The sequence below is a fragment of the Xyrauchen texanus genome, chromosome 44 (genome assembly GCF_025860055.1).
Source record: "Xyrauchen texanus isolate HMW12.3.18 chromosome 44, RBS_HiC_50CHRs, whole genome shotgun sequence".
Classification (NCBI taxonomy): domain Eukaryota; kingdom Metazoa; phylum Chordata; class Actinopteri; order Cypriniformes; family Catostomidae; genus Xyrauchen; species Xyrauchen texanus.
This window is the reverse complement of record NC_068319.1, coordinates 5,354,471-5,366,938: the sequence shown is the minus strand read 5'-3', so window position 1 is coordinate 5,366,938 and position 12,468 is coordinate 5,354,471. Positions and strand designations below refer to the sequence as shown.

Genomic DNA, 12,468 nt, shown 5'->3' with positions numbered 1-12,468 from the left:
AGACTGGAAGGTGAAAAAGAGACCCGACAACAGCTGGACACAAAGGTAAAACCGCACAGTCTGGTTATGTAGTTCTCTATGGTTCATAATAGATTTTTACTCCGTATCCATCAGTTTGTAATTGCAAACAAAAATCATGTTTACAATAAAAGAATTACTGTGGAAGTCTATGAGGCAAGGCATTCAAGAGGGTTTAACACTTACATAATATCAAAGCTGATAGTTTGTCAATTACTTAAGAATTATGCTTTAAAAATATACCAAGTCAAGTCATTTTTATTTTTATAGCACTTTTCACAACACACATTGTTTCACCGCAGCTTTACGGAAAATCATGCTTTAACAAAAAATTTAAGGAATATCTAAGTCTTAGAGTCATCATAGTGTATTAATATGATTGTAAGTTGTGAATAAATATAAATAATTAAATCATAATTGTATTTATAACCCAAGTGGGCAAGCCGAAGATGACCGTGTCAAGGAACACAAGATATAAGATGTTGGTTAATGGAGACAAATAACCTTGTTCTCCTCTGACTAACCAGCATGAATATAATATTAGTTATTAATATGCAGTGCAGGTCATGGTTTATACTTAGTAAACTAAGTAAGTGTTAAGAGCCAGTGTTTAAAACAAAAAGGATTTTGTATGAGTTGTCAGATTATTGACTAATGTCTTTGTAGTCCATCCTGGAGTAACTGCAGAAGTTCACATAGATGCAATTGTCCTTGTTAGTTTGCTGATGAAGGGTTTTGTTGGCAATTAATTGATAGTCTATGTATTCCATTTCAAGAGTGTAATCCATCATTAGACCGAGGTGATGCAGGCAGAGATCAGTGAGGTGCAGGTGCATGACAGATGATGTATCCCATGTCTTATGGTTAGAGTTGGTATCAGTTCATCCTCTGAAGTCCATCATAATAGACTGAAGTGATGTCTGGCTGGCACAGGCTGCATTTAGTCATCATCATTCAGTGACGCATAGCAGTGGAGTCCAACACGAAGCAGGAATGGAGCTGGATCTGGTCGGCTCTGGTAACCTCAGGATAGGAGTAGATGACATTTCAATTTATTGCAGAGTTATAGATCATGATAGATGTTTCTGGTTACAGCAGACATAACTAAAGCAGCCTGATTGTGTTGATGGATCAATTAGGTGTATGCCTGGTTAAATAGATGAGTCTTTAGTCTAGACTTAAACTGAGTAAGTGTGTCTGAGTCCCGAACAGTGTTAGGGAGACTATTCCATAGTTTAGGAGCCAAATATGAAAAGGATCTTCCTCCTCTTGTGGATTTTGAAATTCTAAGAACTATTAACAGGCCAGAATTTTGTGATCGTAATGAACGTGATAGCGTGTCAGAAGGTCAGTTAAGTACTGTGGAGCTTGACCATTCAAAGCTTTGCATGTAGTTAACAGAATTATAAAATGAAAGTGAAATTTCACTGGTAACCAATTTAACAATAGTAAAATGCGGCTAATATGAACATATCATACAGTGCATTTGAACATTGTCTTTCCCCATAGACTACTAATACATTAAGTGCATTAATGAAAACATGATTTTTATTTAGGGAAAATGTATGCAGGGCACACAGAAATCATTTAGACAGGGCAAGTAAACAGAATGGTAGAATCCTTAATTGAAAATCCTTATTTTTGAACCCTTAAATCTAAATTATGAATGATCTCAGATTTTGTCTGATTTATTCTGTAGATAATGAAATATAGAAAATATATTAAAAGCACAGAGATCAAAGACAATAAACCTCAGTGATGAAATGTTTGTTGTTTGCATTGCATTGATCCTGATTCTCTTTGTCTCCCCTGTGTGGCAGGTCCAAGAACTGCAGTCTCAGCTAGAACAGTCCAAACGCTCAGTGACAGATCTAAAACGCAATTGCCGGCGGTTGACCTCTGACCTGCAGGATGCCCGTGTGCTTACAGACAGCTTGCAGGGCCGCGCTCACGAAATTGACAGGAAACAGAGGAGGTTTGTCTCGTTAGCATAAAAGACCTTAATATTCATCACCACACTCAACGGCTGCTTGAATATGCATTTCCGTGTGTGTGTGTGTGTGTGTGTGTGTGTGTGTGTGTGTGTGTGTGTGTGTGTGTGTGTGTGTGTGTGTGTGTGTGTGTGTGTGTGTTTATAGGTTTGACAGCGAGTTGACCCAAGCACTAGAACAGGCTGATAATGAGCAGGAACAGAAGGAGAGGATGATCCAGGAGAATACCACCCTCGGCGCTGAGATCTTCACCCTTCGCAAGATGCTGAAGGTACGGCTCAAGGTCAACCGTCCACCATCTGCGATCATGCCAATGTACTCTGGGTGTCCTCTGTCAGTAAACTGATCACTGGAGAGAATTTCTCCTACGAGTTTGTCAGATCTCATTAACAAGTTTACAATGTCTTCATGTGAAATTTAAATAAACGTTTTGTTTTTCTGAAATATTGAGTTCATTTTCACACGGTCAAGTAGAAATTAGCAAAGGTGAAGGAAACCCAGTACATATAAACATTTCTTGTACTTGTGTACTCATTTTATTTCTTGTATAATTTGTGTTTTATTTCTTTGTGTTTATATGATTGTTTGTGTGATGTTGTGTGTGTCTCTGTGTGATTGTTTTGTGTGTGTTTATATGTGTATGGGTGTTTGTGTGTTTATATGTGCTTTTGTATGCATGTGTTTGTGTGTGATTGCTATTGGTCGTATTTGGTTTTTGTGTGTGTGATTTTGTATAACATTTTAATGTGGATTTGTATGTTTACATTTGTATATGTATGCTTTGTTTTTTCCATTTGTGTGTGTATGCATGTTTGTCTGTGTTTATGTGTTTGTTTGTTTGATTGTATTTGTGTGTTTTGCTTGTTTGTCTGTGTTATTGCTTTTGCTTGTGTGTGTGTGTATATTTGTTTGTGTTTATTTATGTTTATTTGTTTGTATACATTTAATTGTTTGTGTTTTCTGTTTGTTTGTTTTTGTTTTGTGTGTTTGCTTATTTGTTTGTGTGTTTGTTTGCTTGCTTTGTTTGTTTATTTTTTTGTGTTTTTGCTTGTCCGTGTGTTTGTTTGTGTGTATTTATTTGTGTATATTTGCTTGTTTGTATGTATTTATTTATTTATTTGTGTTTCTTATTGTGCTTTTTAACATAACTATTTTGTTTGTGTGTATGTATTTGCTTGTTTGTGTGTGTATTTTTGTTTTTGTATTTATTTGTTTGCATGTTTGTTTGTGGGTGTTTTTGTTTTTGCTTATTTGTGTTTGTTTGTATGCATTTAATTGTGTGTTTTTTTGTTTTTATTGTTGTTTTGTGTTTGCTTGTTTGTTTGTGTTTGTTTATTTGTTCGTGTTTTTGTTTTTGCTTGTCTGTGTATTTTTTATGTGTGTTTGTGTTTGCTTGTTTGTATGTATTTATTTATTTGTGTTTGTTTTTGTGCATTTTAACAACTATTATGTTCGTGTGTATATATGTATTTGCTTGTTTTTGTGTGTTTGCTTGTTTGTGTGTATTTGTTTGTATATTTGGTTGTTGGTATGTGTGTATTTGTTTGTGTGTATTTGTTTATATTTTATTTGTGTGCTTGTCTAGGAGAATCAGTCAGAGGTGTCTCACCTGCAGCAGCAGAAGGAGGAGTTGTGTGCTCAGATTCGTGACCTCAGTGTTCCGCTCCACCTGACTTCAGACTCCATCCCTGAACTGAAGAAACAGCTGCGTGAGCTGGAGAACAGAGACAAGGAGCACTCAGAGGAGATCAACCAGATGACAGCTAAAATCAAACAGCACGAGCAGGTAAAACCACCACGTGACCCACGTCTTAACCCAAGAGAACAATGTGGATCATTCATTGGTTGTTCAGAGTGGAGTCTTAATCACACATAATAAATAGATTTATTCACAACGGTTTTGAGTCAGTTGTCAGTGCGGACTGGCTGTTTTTGGGGTCACCTTGACTGGTGTTGGGCTGACCTTGTGTCTTCTCTTTTCTCCACAGATGCACCTGCGTTTTGAGATGGAGATGGAGAGGATGAAGCAGATTCATCTGAAAGAGCTGGAGGACAAAGACGAGGAGCTTGAGGACGTTCAGAAGTCCTCACAGAGACGGGTGAGGGACACAATCAATTACAGCCTGATAGTTCAACCTCAGACACCCTGTCTCAAATGCCCTCTCCTGTGTTTGTTTTTGTTTTTGTTTGTTTTTGCATTTGTGTGTGTGTGTACAGTTCAGACAGCTGGAGATGCAGTTGGAACAGGAATATGAGGAGAAACAGATGGTGGTTCATGAGAAACATGACTTGGAGGGACTGATTGCCACTCTGTGTGAACAGGTAACACCAAAACACACGTTTACTTAATTATATAAGTAAGGTCATGTGTAATATAATATTAGATAATAAGTATAATACATATAATACATATGGGGAATATTTAAACCCCAAAAACCACACACACACACAAGCATTTCCATTTCCATCACACACTTCCATTTGTGTTATTTAATATTTTAAATGACATGGCTATTATTGCAAAATAAAGAATGTGTGTGTTTATTAAATCTTTTAACTGGTATTGCAGCTAACCTTTGGACATATACTGTACTTTAGAAAGTTTGCTTCCAGAGTACAACTAGATTAAAATCACATGCACACACACACACTTTAACCTCTATTTCAAGCTCCCATTGCATACTAGGCATGTTGATTATTAAAAATGGTATGTGGGTCATTGGTTGTAAGCACAATGCATAATAGAACAGAGATTTAGTCACATCGGGGCTGGTGAAGTTCTGAAAAGCTGATATGTTTTTCCCAACTGATATAAAAGCGCTACAGACTGCCAAGCTCTGAATCTACACATTCCCTGTCCTCATCACTCAATGTTTTACATCCCAAAGATTTACACTTTACCAACATTTACTAAACATTCCATTTTAGTTGTGGGAACATTAAAATGTCAGTTTTTCTTAATTTGAGTTATAAAAAAATAAAAATGTACTGAAATTAAGATTTAAAAAAATGGATGAATATTGACAACAAGAAAGAAACAGCAAATCCCCATGAGGTGGCAGTGATTGTTTTTACATCTGCCGCCATTATACTGTAGAATCCTGCAGCACTTGCCACAGAATAAAGAAAAAAATATCTGCATTGATTTTTGTGCTAACCTCTCTCTTTCCTAGCGTTTGTCCACTTCATGATACTCCGCATATATATATATATATATATATATATATATGTGTGTGATTTGGCACAAGTTTTTTATACCGGATGCCTTTCCTGATGCAACCCCCAGTGGTTGTGGGACTGTCTCACTCACACACATACGTGGCAATTTAGAGTCTCCAATTCACTTAACCAGCATGTGTTTTTGGACTTGTGGGGGAAACCAGAGCACCTGGAGGAAACCCACACAAGCACAGGGAGAACATGCAAACTCCACAGCCAGGACTCGAACCCAGGACCTTCTTGCTGTGAGACGACAGTGCTAACCACTGAGCCACCATGCTCCGGTCTACCTCTAGAAAATAATTTTGGAACCAAGGTGGCTAAAAAAAGTGTGTGGGCACTGTTTATGGAAAGATTAGAGGATTACTTAATCTCAAGTATTGTTAGAATTAACACATTAAATTGGTGCAGCTGACAAAACATGTTGGGATCCCCTGCTTTAGTGCAATATCTTGTGTTCCGTTTGCATTTTAATGAAGCACACGATACTTAAAGCAGAAGACAGAAGTTCAATATGCACATGGGAATCAAGCTATTTTTACACACTTGGGCAGTCAACAGCATATTTGTTGTATTAATGTGCAGCTGAGGTCATAAACTGAGGTCATTTTTAACTGCAGCAGATGAGTAAATTCATCATATCGATTACTAGAGCGAACACTCTTCCAGAAAACAGTCATATTAGAGTGCTCACGATGGCCAAGGAACAGGACGTTTAGGTCATATGAGTGTACAGTATCTCTAAAGGGCCCCTCTCAGTTTAGCTAGAAGCTATTAGCTAAGTTTAGCATGGGGCACTTGAGAGAGAGAACCAGAGAGCATGTCCAATGACAGCAATAATTCAGTAGGAATAAAAGAGAAATGGAGAGCTATAAAGCACCTCTGGTATTTTAAGTGCAAAACAATATATCTCACCTAACAGGTAACGTTTCAAAATCTCAAATAAGGATGCATAAATGTTAGGAACAACATTTCTGATGATGTCGTTAGTATTTGTGGGGTGAAAAAAACTCTCTCTCTCTCTGGTGTCAGGTGGGCCACAGAGACTTTGACGTGGAGAAGAGGCTGAGGCGAGACCTGAAGCGCACCCACGCCCTGCTCAGTGACACCCAGCTGCTGCTGTCCACTGTTGATCAGCCCGGGCAGGGTTATGATCCTGGTGCCAAGGAGCAGCTGGAGAGGCTGCGCTGCCAGGTGACACTGCCATCCCATCATTAACACGGCACTGCTGCAAAGATTGATACAGCTCTACGTTATTGTTCTTCAAGATTCCCCCCAGGAACCCTTAACTGTTGTGAAAAATAGCTGCACATTTATGGCTAAAGCTTTATTTCCTTAAATAGTTATGGTATAAAATAAAGCACTATGTGCTCTGAACACAAGTTTAAAAAGAAAGAAATCTTTATTAAGCGAATGTTCTGGTTGAACTAGTTTTTCTACACTTGTGTATCAAGTTTTGCAGTGTGCATTTTGACAAATTAAACACAATGATTTTCGATGGGGTCATGTGAGTTTCTATAGGTTTATTTTCAAGAGGTAACCAGATGTCAACTATCAAATGTACTAAAACGTTGACTGAAAATGTCTTCTAGATGTTAACTGTTTTTAAAGAAAATGTTTACATTTTATGATTATATATTTGTGATACATGCATGTTTATTGAAGTGAGAAATAATGACAATAAAGCGCATTAATGTGGTTCCGGAAGTAAAAATCCAATGAATTTTCTCCATAAGGGAGTTGATTATTGACAATAAAAAAGACAGACCTGCTGTGAGCTCAGAGGTTGTTAATTGATGGTATATGCTTCGGTTGAAGCCATCAGTCAACGTTATTTCAACTTAATATTAGTGTTTAATAGAGGAATTTCTGATAAAGGACTACAATACCCATGATCCTGAGGGGAAAATCCACCAATCAGAAGATTGCTATGAAAAAAGTGCACCAAAAAAAAAAAACTGTGAATGCTGCAATCAAGACATTTTCCGACTACTTATATATTTGCGTATATCTCAATATTTTGCAATAACATACAAATATAATGGGTCTATAACCAAGGACTTAAAATCAACAGTTTAGTATTTTTCCGTTGTTTTTAATTTAATTACGTCATTCGGAATGCTTCATGGGATTGTAGTTCATTCCCTCATTAAAGACATTAAGTACAGTCTTCTATCTTTGTTTTTTGTTACATTTATAACAACTTTTATTTTTCAAATCAAAGTTTGTAATGTTTTAATTCACTTCAGAGCTGGTTGCATTTGTTCATGGCATACAACCACTTTATGAAGGATTTTATGAAATCCCAATGGAAGTCAAGTCAGTTTTATTTGTATAGCGCCTTTAACAACACAAAAATCGTTTCAAAGCAGCTTTTCAGAAGATCAGCCATTAACAGAAGATAAATCTGTAATATCTATAATGTCTTACAGTCATCATTGTGTAGTTTGATCAAATAGGATTGTGAATTGTGTATAAAAATAAGTAATTAAATAATAATTGTATTTATAACCCCAGTGAGCAAGCCGAAGGTGACTGTGGCAAGGAACAGAAAACTCCAGAAGATGTTGCTTAAAGGAGAAAAATAACCTTGGGAGAAACCAGTCTCACTGTGGGGGCCAGTTCCTCTCTGACTAACATCATGAATATAATGCCAGTATTATTTAATTATGTATAGTGCAATGGAAGAATACTTCCAGAACCAAGACGACTGAATAATTTGGTATGCAACCTTGCATTGCTAATTTTGTTTGCCGATGGTAACTGATCGTAACGGAACGTATTGAGCAGTCTAGTGTTGTTTTGGTTACTTAGGCAAATGCAAAATCTGTTTGCGAGTGTTTTGGATTTGGCGGCAGGTTAATGTACGGGATCGGGCTAACTTGTAATTGAAATTTGGTGGTTACGGAAATGTTGCTGAAATATGCTGTTTTATGTTCCTTATGCAATATGTAAAAAGATAACACAGTCAGTCAGTAATTATTTTTTAAATAAACCCTGGAGCCCTTATTATTTTTCTGCTACATGGGTACTTACCAAATTAATAAATAATTAGACATGAAATATTGATTTGAGTGGAGATAATTTTTTTATGTGAGAAGAAATAGACCACAGAGTGATACGAAAGACATGAAACTAATTCGGCCATTCAAACCGAACACATTTTGTGTCTTTCTGTGCCATTTTTCAGTTGTTTTCTTATGTAAACATTTAAACTAGTGTCTATGAACATACGCCATGTACTGCAGTTTTTTCAGGATTGCCACATTTATTAGGCGCTGTGTGAATTTAAAACATGTCTCGAGACACTTACATTCTGCCCTATTTGTAGAGTTGCATCGAGCTTTTTTATCGCAAGGACACGTTTGGTGTGAAAGGCCCCTCACACAGCCATGAATGACCAATTAGTGAATTCCAGAGAGCCGTAAAATGTATATCTGTCAATATCAGGGCATGTTTGTGTCTTCATGTGTTGTAGTTGGAGGACAGTGAAGCTCGACGGCTGGAGACTGAAAGTGTGCAGAAGACTCTTGCTGCTGAGCTGGAGAATGCTCAGATGGAGTTGGAGAACATTTGCAAGCAGAAGGGTCTGGTGAGGGACCTGAGACAGAAAATTAATAGTGATAAGACAAACTGAAAGCAGAGGAAAAGTTAAATCTCAGTCCATCTCTCTCTGTTGTCTCAGGTGGACGAGCAGCTGGCTCAGCTGCGGTTCGAGAGGACAGACTTGATGAAGAGACTCGAAGAAGATCAGGAGGACCTCAATGAGCTCATGCAGAAGCACAAAGCCCTCATTGCTCAGGTCTGTGGAAATCTGATATATGTGTGTGTGAGATCATGTTAACAAAGCTAACTGAATTCACTGATGTTTATCACAGTCCTCCAGTGATATATCTCAAATCAGGGAGCTTCAAGCTGAACTGGAGGAGCTGAAGAAACAGAGACAGACGCTACAAGAGGAGGTGAGGGAAGAACCTGCAGAAACTCATTCATCCATTTGTTTAAAACTGAAGTGTGGACTGTAATTCACAGGAGTTTCAAACTACCTATATAGTACTGAATATTTTGCAATATACTTAAAACTATTGATTTAAAGTGTAAAATCTATTTATTTAATTTTTTCCATCATTTTAATATTCGATTCTATCATTGAAAATACTTCATGGGATTGTTGTTCATTCCCTCATTAAAGACGTTAAAGGGATAGTTCACCCAAAAATGCCAATTCTCTCATCACGTACTCACTGTCATGCCATCCCAGATGTGTATGATGTTCTTTCTTACGCTGAACACAAGCACATATTTTTAGAAGAATATCTCAGCTCTGTAGGTCCTTACAATGTTAGTGAATGGTGACCAGACCTTTCAAGCTCCAAAAATCAAAAAGACAGCATAAAAGTAATCCATATGACTCCAGTGGCATAATATAGTGTACGTCTTCTGAAGCAATGCACTCACTTTGGGTGAGAAATGGATAAAAAATGTAATCATTTTTTACCATTTAGATTTGTTTTTAAAAAGTCTTCAATATTTATCTGTTTCTCAACAACACCTTTTATTTTGCTTCTGAAGATATGGATTTAACCTCTGGAGTTGTATGGGTTACTTTTATGATTCCTTTATGTGATTTTTGGAGCTTGAAATGTCTAATCACTATACAATTGCATTGTATGGACCTACAGAGCTGCAATATTCGTCTAAAAATATCTGCCCTTGTTCAGCAGAATGTTATAGACACCATGAGGGTGAGTTAATGATGAGAATATTTTCGTTTTTAGCGAAATCCCTTTTTAGTTATTTTTTTTTTCTCTTCGAAATTACTTTTTTTACTTAAGGCTGATTGGAGCTGATTGGTTTTGCTCATGGCTTAGAACACTTTAACAATACATTCTAATGGAAAACATTAATGGGAAAAATACTTCTGGAACCAAGATGGCTGTAAAAGTGGGCGGGCACTGTTGCACTCTATTGTGGAGCAAGATTGTGGACCAATAAGACTTCACAGTGGGTGGGGCTACCCATCGCAACATTACACATTTGGTTTGGACACAATGTAAGGCCTAAACATCAGTACAGCATTGTTATTATTTATTATTTTCACTTGCGTTCTTGACCTGAGGAAGATATCACCATTAAACTGTTAAGCTGCACCAACTTAGCTTCCTACTTAGGCAACATTTGTTACAAATAATAGGTGTATAGCCTGTAGCAGTTCACAGTATGGTCTTTATCTTCCCAGCTGCAGACAAGTGTAGCTCGTATACAGTTCCTGGATTCGTCTACGGTGGCCCGCAGCATTGTGAGCAAGCAGGAAGCTCGTATCTGTGATCTGGAGAACAAACTGGAGTTCCAGAGAGGACAGGTCAAGAGATTTGAGGTCAGTCTAGACTCTAGAACCATGAAAACCCCTTATCTATAAACCAATTCAGAAGGGATTGTAACAGCCTCACAATTTCTGTTTGTGCGTAGGTCTTGGTTCTGCGTCTGAGGGACAGTGTGGTCCGACTGGGAGAGGAACTGGAGCAGGCGGCCCAGGCTGAAGCCAGAGAGAGAGATAACTCCAGATACTATCAGCAGAGACTGGCGGATATGAGACTGGAAATGGAAGACCTGAGTGTCAGAGAGCAGGAGAGCAGCCGGCGACGCATGGATCTGGTGACTGACACACAAAACAAACAAACCTGACATTCTGCCATTCAAACATGCGGGAAAGGGTGTGAAATGTTACGCAGAATAAAAATATGAAAAACGATTTTAGAATGTCTAATTTCTGTTCTATATTATAGGCCATGTTCATACTGCAGATAAATATTGTTTTCACTCTTCTGAGTGCTTAAATGAAAATTTATCGTCAAGTACCCATAACTGACTTTATTCTTTGGAACACAAAAGGAGGAATTTTAATGGATGTCTCATTTGCTAGTTTTAATGCATTGACCGTTAATGTTGACTCACTTTAAAACTTAAAAAGGACCCAAAACCTGTTATAAAAGTAATTTATGCAACTCGTGCATCATATTCCAAGTCTTCTGAAGCCATATGATAGTTTTGGTGCGAAATCAAGTTATTTTACTGTAAAAATCTTGAGTTAAATTCAAAAGTAAAAAGGGATTTGTTTGCTTTTGCATTTCACTCGGTTTTGGGTGAGAACAGACAAAAATGTAACCGACAGCTCATCTGAGGTGCAATGAAAACAGATCGAAGAGACATAGTCTCTCATTCGCAAAATTGCATACTGTATCTTTCCGCAGCCTACAGGCAACTCATAATGTTATGGTCCAAAGAGAGGTTAAAAAGTAGCAGTCTTGGGCCAGTGGTGGCTCAGCGGATAAGGCTGTGGGTTACTGACCGAAAGGTCGGGGTTTCAAGCCCCAGCACTGCCAAGATACCACTGTTGGGCCCTTGAGCAAGGCTCTTGACCCTATCTGCTTGAGGGTGCTGACCCTGCACTCTGACCCCAGCTTAGTTGGGATATGCGAAAACAACAGCATTTCATTGGCTCTCTACCTGTACATTTCTGGGTTTGGAACGTGGAAGTAAACACTGTAACGGGGTAAAATGATATAGCTGTAAATAGGAGACCACAGCAAATATTATTTTTCCATTCCCAATTGCTCCTACAGCAAAATAAATAAATCCACTGTTATGTTTCCACAGCTTTCCAAAAGAGGAAAAATATAGAGAGATGTATTATGATAGTCAGTTTGCTAGATTTACACTGCTAAATTAAGGTGGAAATGCATCATCACAGTCTGTGAAAAGGGTTCATACTCATGAAAATCATAAAAACAGGCCTAATTGTCTTCATGCACAATATGATTATGAGTTTTTTTTTTTTTTTTTTTTTGAGAGATCCACCCATTAACACTTTGATTTGAAAACATATAAAACACTAAGCCTTTCTCTTAGAGCTTATTTTCTGTATCAGTGTATTATTGATCTAGTGCACATTTTTATTGAATAATTAGATGAGTGTTCAAGAGCCAGTGGAGCGACTGATTACACGATTAATTTTCCCCTTCCGGTCTTTGTACGTCCCCAGTCTCCTGCTCTCCTGGATGCGCCACCACTGTCGGTCTATGATTTATTCCCTTTGTCTCTGCAAGGTTATTGATACAACAAATCCCATTCTGCTCCTCTCATCTCCATGACAACCACACCTTCACTGTTGCCCCTTTCCTTTCATAACCAATAACCTGGAGAGCTTCAGTGTGTGTGCGTGTTTCTTAGAATCGAGAAG

General features: G+C 37.8%; 1 protein-coding gene across 2 annotated transcripts in view; it reads left to right on the top strand.

Moving 5' to 3' along the window:
• LOC127636634 (unconventional myosin-XVIIIb-like) overlaps positions 1–12,468 on the top strand; it is a 53,015-nt gene that overhangs the window by 30,049 nt on the left and 10,498 nt on the right. For both annotated transcript variants that reach the window (XM_052117290.1, XM_052117291.1), the window contains 12 exons: positions 1–45; positions 1,839–1,993; positions 2,157–2,280; positions 3,595–3,795; positions 3,998–4,108; positions 4,227–4,331; positions 6,261–6,422; positions 8,707–8,820; positions 8,914–9,030; positions 9,107–9,190; positions 10,468–10,605; positions 10,698–10,883. The exon at positions 1–45 is cut by the window's left edge and continues 80 nt beyond it. In XM_052117290.1, the coding sequence (XP_051973250.1) occupies positions 1–45; positions 1,839–1,993; positions 2,157–2,280; positions 3,595–3,795; positions 3,998–4,108; positions 4,227–4,331; positions 6,261–6,422; positions 8,707–8,820; positions 8,914–9,030; positions 9,107–9,190; positions 10,468–10,605; positions 10,698–10,883 (1,542 nt within the window). The remainder of the gene's footprint in view (positions 46–1,838; positions 1,994–2,156; positions 2,281–3,594; positions 3,796–3,997; positions 4,109–4,226; positions 4,332–6,260; positions 6,423–8,706; positions 8,821–8,913; positions 9,031–9,106; positions 9,191–10,467; positions 10,606–10,697; positions 10,884–12,468) is intronic.